The following is a 9918-nucleotide window of genomic DNA, read 5'->3' as shown; positions in this document are numbered from 1 at the left end:
GGGTGAAATGGAAGCTGGGAGCCAGGAATAGAGTCATTATAACTCAGCTGGCTGGCATCTAGACAGATCCAGTGGTTTCTCTCCAACCTCTTCCCAAGGCAGATGTCACACGTCTCAGCTAGCATCTGTAGCAGCCCCACAGTTTGGGGAGGAACAAGGAACAGAGCTGGAAATGAAATGGCTCCTGTAAGAAAAGCCTCCCTTGGGTGGTATTTTAGGACATGAGCTCAGGCTGCCTTGTCCTCAGTCATCTTGCTAGCATTTAAGCAGCCCCTTGGGTCACGGATCATGGCAGGTGCTGGGAAGGAAAGAAGGCCATGCTAAAAATAACCAGCCTCTTCTGGAACGCTGCCTGCTGCTGGGAGCTCCCTCCTCAAGCAGCAGCACCTCAGAAAAAGAGCAGAGTTTCCTCCACCTCCAGCAGTAGGAAAGGCCTGGCTCTTTCCTCCTCTGCAGTCATTGATGTGGAAATGGTCCTCTGGAGAAAATACCCTCAAAGAAGCATTTCTACTGAGAAATAGCAATTTCGATTCAAGCAAGAAAACGGGCTCTCTTAAGGAGAAGCCAGGGTTCCAGCAGAAAGTGCTGACGGAGAAGGGTTTTGCTAGACCGCCAAGAAAGGGTCTTTACGAAAACAAGGAAGTCCACTGCTTATTTTCAGTAACCTGGGCCCACCCATAGGCCTCCAACCCAAATAATCGCCACTGAAAATTGAGCCGTTGGCAGTGGCCTAGCAAAGTCGCAGGAACAAAGTTCTAGAAATCCCAGGTTTGTGCATGCCGAACACAGCGGTCCTCCGAGAGCCTGGATGGGTGGTAGCTAGATGTCAGCTCGAGCGTGAGGCTCAGGCTAGCCCACGTCCACGGGCATTTCTGTGTCAGCTTTCACATCTGCAGAGCAAGAGTGGGGTTCTGCCTGCCACTCAGGAGGCTTCAAAGGTCACTTTCACATATGTTCCTGTTAAGGACATCAGTGGAAACTTGAGAACCAAGTATAAAAATATAAAAATGAACAGGTGGCATCCAATGCGAAAAGAATGCGGGGTTTGCCGGGAAGTAATGATTAAAACCATTCCAAAGCTTAAATGTGGCCCCCGAGGCTGGCTCAAGTCTCTGGACTGCAAAGTCTGTGGACGCTTTCATTTCTGCACAGTCTGGGTCTTGAGGAAGCTGCTATGCTGGCCTCATATCTTGTCTTCGTTTTCCCCCAAACATACTACCTGGATTGATTGGTGGCTCATTCTTTCGCCAACCCGACGGTTTTAGCAGGTGTAGATTTCTTTTTTTTTTTTTTTTTTTTTTTTTTTTTTGAGCAGGTGTAGATTTCTAACAATTGCCTCAAACTCTCCCTTGAAGCTACTAGGAACAAAATTAATGTACCTGCCTTTCTCTCTTCATGAAGATGTCCTTCTTTTCCCATCTTGAGCCATAAACATAGAGAAAGGTCTCATTGGCCCAAACGCGCTTTCTCACCAGGTTATCCCAATAGCCGAGGGCGGTGGGGTTTAGGAACCGGGGTGGTAGTACAGAGATGGCCTGTACAAGGTAAGACACCCTTTCAGTCCCAGCCTCACTACTGTCACTTTTTCACCATGTTCGTATGGATAAATGACTTCTGGTGGCCCTGAGTTCTCTCCTCCTCACCTTATAATGTGTTACTTTTCAATATGAAATCAAATATTAATATAAACACGACTGCAGAAGGGTTAATGGAAAGAACACCGTTGCTGGGAGCTGGGACATCCACGTTCCTATCCTTGCACTCCCACCTCCCAGCTAGGTGATCTGGAGCCAGCCACTGCCCTTGGCATTCCAATCTCTAGAGGGGGAATAACAGTCCTCATCCTGACGCTGTCACACGTTGTAAGGAGGAGGTAATAAACTTGAAAGTGCTTTTTAAACCGTACGTCCGTAGGGACTATGGCCACTCTTGAGGCTGCTAAATTCCACAAGTCAGGCTTGATTAAACCTATACGTAGCTGCTGCTGTCGTAAGAAGAGATTTGTCAGGCAGGAAAAGCCATATGCCTCTTTTCATACTGGGAGAACCATTTTGCCCGTGCCAACCCTCCAGGTCGCAAGCACACTCGGGTGACTCGCAGCGGGATGTGGGACCGGCCGTGTGTCGCTGAACAATGGAGGAAGGCATCCACATAGCCTCAAGACTTTTCTCAAGGCTCTGAACCCTTCCTGGAAACAGAGCCTATTTTCGTTGGGTCCTTGGTGGTAGCATCACAAGCCCTTGAGAAAGAAAACTCCCTTGTGTACGAGGAGAACATGCTGTATCTTGTTCCGTGAGACAGTGAGCCATGAGCATAATAACACGCTGCATTCCAAAACCCAGTGGAAGAAGCAATTGTCTCTAGGTTTAATTATAGATTCTTCACTTTCCCTTAATTGCTTGAGTCAGCACTGTTGACTCCGGGGCAGTCACCATACACAGGTAGAGCTATTGCTGTCGAACAAGGTGCGACTATCAGGTAATGAGGTTTTCGGTTGGTTTGGTTTTTTAAACAAACAAACCCTCACGTACGTATTCAGGTAAGTGCTCCTGTTAAAGCTGTCGCTGATGTAACATAAGCTTTGCTTATGTTAACTCTCTTTTCTAAACAAATATTGGGAAATGTAGTGTGGCCGGTATGGGTGCTCTTGTGGGAGTAAAGGGACAGTATTTTTAATACTAGAGCTCTCCTAGAAAACCTGAGATAGGTGATCCTCCTAGCTATAGGAGGCACAGACAGCATCTGGGACAATGATAGTAACCCTGTTGGAAATACACATTAAGTGACCCCTAGAGAGAGGGTTTTATCCTCAACATACAGATTTTCCTGGAGGAAAGGATCCACGTCTCCTATTCACCATCCGTGATCCTATAAACTCTAGTTAAATGCCTTGCATACCACAAGCATTCAATATATATTTGAAGGACGTCTGTCCTACCCTGTCACAATACTTACATTTATTCTTCAGAAAATAAACCATCGAGCCCATGTTTTCAATAGAAATAAATCTTTGGAGACTAGTTATGGTATCTTCCCTTCCCAGTCCTGTTTCTCCTGCTTACCTGTAGCCATTGAATAGTCATTCAACAAACATTGATTGAGAAATGACTGAATACTAAGCACTGGAGAAATCTGGAAATTCCACAGACATTCTTAGTGTTCACAGAGAACCTCAGGGCCAAGGTGTTGTGCAGGCTTCTACAACGCCATGATTTGGTCAGCTTTTTACTTTCAAAGAACACAGACTCTCTCATGTTACCCCAGGAAAGAAAGGGAGTTATTATAAGGACACTCGGAACTGAAATATGATCATATTCTCCCAGTCTCTCTCTCAATGGTGCTTCTGTTTATCTTGATATGTCTACTCCATTCCTTCTCCATAACCAGACTTCTCTGCTTCCTCAAAATTTAGATGATGCATGACCTATTGTAGTATATTAGTCAAGAGAAGCTAGTTATGCTTCAGTGAAAACAGCCCCCATCTCAGTGACCTAAAATAGCAAAGGTTTATGTCTCACTTGAGCACTTGCTCACCAAGGGTTAGTTGGGAGAGGGGGGAGCTCCTCTTATCACAGCCACTTGGGAACCTAGAATGACAGGGCAGCAATAATCTTGAAAAGGAAACATGAGGAGGCATGTGCTCTTAAAGTGTCCACCATACATCACTTCCACTCACATTTCCTTGGCCAAAGCAAATCAATGACCACAACTAACTTAATTGAGTGGGGATGTGCAATCCTACCAAGGCCCTGATTGGAGAGAAAGCCAAAATATGTATAAATACCCTTAATCACCCTCGTACAAGGCGTCTTCAGCCCAAGACTGCAAACCCCTTTTGTTTCAGCAGCCACAGCTAATGATTCATATTTTCCATGTTCCTTCATTCAAACTGCAGTGAGAGAAAAGCTGAGTGGCCCAGTCCGTCTTGGCCTGACAGGCTGCAACCTATGTCCCTGGTTAGCCCGTGGATCTGTCCTTAAGTTATGGCCAACCATCTGGGGACAGGCGTATGCACTGTCTGTCCAGCCCACGCCCCTGGCTGTCCAGCCCACGCCTCTTAATTCTCTCCAGCCACCAGAAGATCTGTCCAGTGTGGAAGAAATTGTTGTTTGAGTTAAGTCATGATGTTTGCTTGTCCTAGCCCTTGGTGGCAGGTCATAGATGGTGCGGTCCATCAAGCTAGGTGGGGTCTGGCCATGAGGCTATTTATGGGACAAACTCTCAACAGTGGTGAGATGGAAATGAGGGAGCCCAGGGACCTGCTACGTTAACCCATCAGTGTAGGATCAATGATGGCGCACTAAAGGATTTAAAAAATTGGCTCTATGCAGCTCTTTTTCCACCCTTGGACACCACAATCTTCCTCCTCTGAATATGGACCTAGGTGGGAGGAGCAGAGAGGGTAACAGAACTGGATGACCTCAACCCACATGAGAAGACCTGAACGTGTGAACCTGAAATTCAAGTCCCATATTCCCCCATCTATCTTTCCAGTCTCGTGTCGCAGTCTCGTGTTCACCCCCAAATAAGCCTCCTATCCAACCACCATCAAACATTCCTTTTTCTTCCCTTGGCTCCTCCAATACCCTCCTCTCTGACTGCTACCCTTCCTCTAAAATCAGTCTAAAAATCACCACTTTCCAGAAAAGTGTTTTTTCTGTCTGCCATGACCTGGTCACTTCTAGGTCTTCCTCCTCTGAATTCTAAAACCTCTGCTCATGCTGAACACCCGGAGGACACAGACAGGCCAGATTCACTTTGGAATCCCAGAGCTTAGTGCCTGCCTAGTATGTAGCAGTTGCTCACCGATGGGGTGTTTAATGAACGGTATGTAGCATTGGACATTTAAGGAAACTTTAACAAGTTCCTCTGCTATATTAGGCACAGTGGAGAAAAGTTAGTAATATATGATCTCTCCAGGAGTTTCTCTAGTTCAGTTGCCTAGTTTCACAGATGAGAACATTGAGGCCAAGAGAGGAGAAATGATTTGCCCTTTGCCACCCAAGCAGCCACTATCTACTGAGCTCTTTGCTATGTGCTAGGAAAAAAAAAAAAATGCTTTTCACTCTTTATCTCATTTTCACCCTTGAAACAACCCTAGGAAGACTTTTTATACCTACTTTCCAGAAGAGAAAACTGAGGCTCAAAGAGATTGTAACCTGGCTAAGGCCACATTGCAAGAAGGTAGCCTGGCCGGGTTTGGATCCTAGAGTCTGACTCCCGAGACTCTTGCCTCCTATGCAGAGCTCCAAGGTAGGGAGTCAGCTCCTTATGGTCCATGCATCTGTATATTGCCTAGAGGCCTTGAACTTTTCTGTGTTCCAGTGGCTGGGTTGACACATGGTGATTTAAGGGTTCTGGTGCATTTTTGTGCCACACAGCTCCTATGTACACAGGTCTAACATTCTGACCATTAGGTCAGGGTATTTTTTCCTGCCTGGGCAGTTGGGCTAGTGGAAGAAACCTGATAAAATCCTGGAGAGGAACTTGATCATTCTCTGAAGGACTTACAAGTTGTTTGGCCTGCCTAATCTGCTCAGGCACCGTCTGGGGAATATTCGGTATCCATGTAGTACAGGTTGTGAATTGCTCCGTGGGGACTGTTAACAAGACCCTCACCAACTCCATCACAGCCAGTCTCGGACAGGGCCCTGGGGCAGCCCCCTTTCCTCCTCTCCCACCAAAGCTCTGAAAAGAACAGGCTTTTCCCCCTTGGGAGCTGGGAGGTGTAGGAGATGGAGAGGAAATCCTCCTGCCTCCAAGCAGAGATCACTCTACAGAGCTGGATCTGGTCCCTCCTCAGGGATACGGCTGTGGGTACAAGGACTTTGCTATGACACTCAGCACACGTGTCGGCAACCTGGTGTCTGAGCACCTAAACATGGAAAGAGGCTGACACCCTAAAATCAGTGCAAGAAGAATGACAAAAAGCTAGATCTGGAGGCATCTCAGGGATCATCTCCCCCCCCCCCCCTTGGATATGAAAAGATGAGGAAACTGCAGCACTGAAGCTACTTGTCAAGGTCACACAGCTGCTGGTGATGGAGAACCAAGACCAAGGTGCCCGAGTCAAAACTCAACGTTCTTTCCGCTTAAACTCCCAACCACCCACCTACACACCGACTCACGCCTTCCTACCCTTGGCCATAGCACCGCACACAGGCGCACGCACAACTAAGCCAACTGAGTCCTGTGTCCCTGAAGTCTTTGACTGCCCCTCCCCTGGGAAGAAGGACACACAGAAGACAGATTCGCAGACACCCTGACCCGCACCAGCAGGCAAGTCTCGGGAGCAGCCCCCGGGCCTTCCTCTCCACTCTCCTTTTCTGTGCACCAGTTGAGTTTCCGAGAAAGGGAGCGTCCAGATAACACCTGGCGAGCTGAGAGCCGCCAGGGAAGCACGGGGTTGGCGCGGGTGCGGGGAACTCGCAGGCCGGGTCTGGCGTCTCCCCGGGGCCACGCGTGTCCACTACCTGACCCACGCTCCCCCGGCCTCCTGGGGCTCTGGCGGGCCCGGCTCGGGACCCCGACCGCAGGGCGCGGGCTCCGGGAGGAGGGGGCGCGGAGGGCACAGGGCACAGGTCAGGGCCCCGGCCCGGCTCGGCCCCAGCGAGGCCTGGACGTCCTCTCCCTGGCGCGCAGGTTTGGGAACAGGGCGGCCTCGCCCGGCCGCCGCCTCGGCGGCTCCGGTCCCCATATATAGTCATATCCACCGTCAACTGGGAGGCCGGCAGGCGGCAGCGAATGGGCGCGCGGCCCCCGCGGGAAGGAGCGGGGCGGGGGCAGGGGGCGGAGGGAGGAGAGGGGGAAAGGGGGCAGGAGAAAAAAGCTTTTCCAAAAAAGTATTGGCTGTCTCGAGGAATGCGGTCGCCCCCTTGGGAAAGTACATATCTGGGAGCAGCAGGCGGCTCCGCGCTCGCACTTCGGCTCCGCCGCCCCACCGCGCACTCGCCTCTCCGCTCCCGCCGCAGCCCCAGGGCCCCTCGCCGCCGCCACCATGGACGCCATCAAGAAGAAGATGCAGATGCTGAAGCTCGACAAGGAGAACGCCTTGGATCGAGCCGAGCAGGCGGAGGCCGATAAGAAGGCGGCGGAGGACAGGAGCAAGCAGGTCTGCGCCTCCCCGGCCCTGCGCTCCCCCCGCCCTTCACGGCGCCCCCGGGCCCTGAGCGCCTGGCACCCCTTCCCGGCCGCTCACCCCGAGGACAAGGGGAGCCACTCCCCACCCCGCCACTCCTGGGAGGCCGGGGACGCGCAGCTGAGAAGGGGGAGGGGAAGAGCAAGACTCAGACTTACGCTAACTTTTTGGTCTCGTCCGGGGACGTTTATTTCCCTCCTCGGCTTCCCAGAGCCCGCGCGAGGTCTTCTCGACTCCTAGAGACACTTGACTCTCACGATCGGGGATCAGTGTTGGACCTGAGTGGGGGCGGAGGGGGGGGCGAGCAGGTTAGGGTGAATCGAGTCCAGAAAGTGTTAGAAGTTCTTCTGGACTTTTGACTGGAAAGAATAAAACCTTCAACTGGGGTAGAGCCTGAGCAGGGGGAAGGGGCAGGGAGGTGGAGGTGGGGGCGGGGGGGGGGGGTCGAGTCATGAAGTTTTTTCCTAAGAACAAAGATGGAACAGAATGGAGAGTACGGCCCGAAAGCCAGGGAGACTGGGGCGTTTTTCTGCACCCCCAGTGGTGGACTTGAGCGCGCTGGGACCTTGGCAGGATTCTCGTCCCGCGGGAGGTGGGGGTGCAGGGTGGGTCACAGTGCGGTTCCATATTCAGGAGAGAAGAGGTTACTTAGAGACCCTTGAACCCCGAGTCGGCAGCGCCCCAAGCCGAGGGGCCGCAGCCAACCAGGCGCTCGTGTGTTGTGTGTGTCTAACACCCGGTCCGTGCCGGCCGCCCGCGCCCGCCCGCCGCTGCCCCCCAGCTGGAGGACGACATCGCGGCGAAGGAGAAGCTGCTGCGGGCGTCGGAGGACGAGCGGGACCGGGTGCTGGAGGAGCTGCACAAGGCGGAGGACAGCCTCCTGGCCGCGGATGAGGCCGCCGCCAAGGTACCCGGGGCGCGCGGCGCAGCACGGCGCACGAATGGCTAACTCTGTCTCTCTCTTTCTCTCTCCCTCCCTGTCTTTCCCTCTCTCTCTCTGCTGTCCCTGTCCTTCTGGTTCTGTGCACCCACACCCCTCCCCCGCGGGATCACGCTGCCTGCTGCACCCCACCCCCACCCCTCCCCGTCCCTCACGGCCAACTCCCAGCTGGAAGATGAGCTGGTGTCGCTGCAAAAGAAACTCAAGGGCACCGAAGATGAACTGGACAAATACTCCGAGGCTCTCAAAGATGCCCAGGAGAAGTTGGAGCTGGCGGAGAAAAAGGCCACTGACGTAAGTGCACGCACACAGTATCTCCCTCAACTCCTGCCCAGTGGCCACTCTGAGGTCACCACAATGGCCAAGGGGCAATGGAGGAGGGTCACCTCTTCCTGCTGAACACCCGCACACAGCCCTGACATGGCCCAGAGCACTGGATGCTGCCTCAGACTTCTATTGCACACGTTCATTTATACTTCATCCACTCCTCTCTCTTTTTCTCCTTCTTTCCCCCACTCCTGGGGGTGGAGGTGGGTGGGTGAGAAGCTGGGAGTGGAGTGGCTGAAATTGGATGCTGGAGGTGAACCTTGCCTCCCTGGTGGCAGAAAACCTCTGCGGTGTCATCACCAAGGTTTGTGCAAACAGAATGCCTAGTTTACTTTCTTTCCTTTGCAGCCTCTGGTGGGTGGGAATGCCTGGTTTTCAATGGTGAGTCTAGTCAGGGTACAGAGGGCCTGGTCTCTAAATTGAAGGAATGACATGGTGCTACTTTTACTTAGAAGGCCGAGCTTGATGTTGGGGTGCAGAGACACTTGAGGCCTCCTTGCTCACTAGGGAAGCCTTAATCCAGCCCTTAAGATCTGCCTGGGAAGATGATACTTGCTTGGGTCTGCAGTCTGACAGCACTAGATCCTGAAAGTACCCTGGGAGTTATATATAGCTCAGTGCTTTATATGGTATAGTGAGCTAACTGCCCCCTGCCCCTCCTGCTTGCCCCACCCCCACCTGTCAGCCTTCTGACAACCACCACATAGTTTCAGGGGTGATGCACACACTGCAAAAACTCTACCAGCACTTTGTCCATTGCCCTTTGGAATCTTTTTAGCTGAAGAGCTTGTCTCTTCTGCTCCATAAGTCAAGCCAAGCATTAGATTTCCAAAGGAACGACTTCTTTTCACACTGTTGGATTCCATTGTAGAAGCTCATTAAGGCTAGAGGCCCAATTAGGAAAGAATTCCTTGCGAAGTTAGTAACAATTCCAAGAATGTATGAGCACCGGGGGAAGCTGTGCCCAGAAGTTGAACTACCAAGCACAATGGCAGAATTTTTTGTATGAGAGTAAAATGCAAATTGCTGGAGGGTCTTGGGCCTTGAAACCAGTGATGGCTTTTTGTGGCGTGAAAGGCTTAAAATGTAATCTCCAAGCATGCTTTGTAAATGGGAAATCCAGACATAGGACATTTAGAATCGACCAAAAAAAAAAAAATTCTTTTTTCAATGAACATCAAGATTACTGGAAACGGGGTTCACAGAAGCACTGACTTAGCTAAAACATTAAAGCTACAAACTACCTGGCTTTAGAAAAAGAGCCAAAAAAACACATATAACTGTGTCTGCTTTGTATAATGTAGATCATATGTCTGCTTCGTGTAAGGCTAAATGGAGGATGTCTGTCTCCCCCAAATTCTCCAGCAGGACGTTTATTTAGCTTTTTCAAAAGAGCCGCTGATAGATCAAGGAGAGATATTCCTTATAAGGAAAAGAATGCAGAGAATTTGAAAATAGCCTAGTAAGACTGAAGGAGAAAAAAGCGACTACAATTCTTAAAGGGAAAAAAAAG

General features: G+C 51.0%; 1 protein-coding gene across 13 annotated transcripts in view; it reads left to right on the top strand.

Moving 5' to 3' along the window:
* The first annotated feature begins 6725 nt into the window (after window positions 1–6725).
* Window positions 6726–9918, top strand: part of TPM1 (tropomyosin 1) — a 28279-nt gene continuing 25086 nt past the window's right edge. For 3 of the 13 annotated variants that reach the window (XM_043555264.1, XM_043555266.1, XM_043555254.1), the window contains exons 1-2: window positions 6836–7111; window positions 8247–8372. In XM_043555264.1, the coding sequence (XP_043411199.1) occupies window positions 6998–7111; window positions 8247–8372 (240 nt within the window). In that variant the 5' untranslated portion in view covers window positions 6836–6997. Of the gene's footprint in view, window positions 7112–7919; window positions 8046–8246; window positions 8373–9918 lie in introns of all 13 variants that reach the window. The other 10 variants (XM_043555257.1, XM_043555263.1, XM_043555265.1 and 7 more) reach the window with 9 other exon arrangements.

The sequence above is a fragment of the Prionailurus bengalensis genome, chromosome B3 (genome assembly GCF_016509475.1).
Source record: "Prionailurus bengalensis isolate Pbe53 chromosome B3, Fcat_Pben_1.1_paternal_pri, whole genome shotgun sequence".
NCBI lineage: Eukaryota > Metazoa > Chordata > Mammalia > Carnivora > Felidae > Prionailurus > Prionailurus bengalensis.
This window is presented reverse-complemented; position numbering and strand designations above follow the sequence as displayed.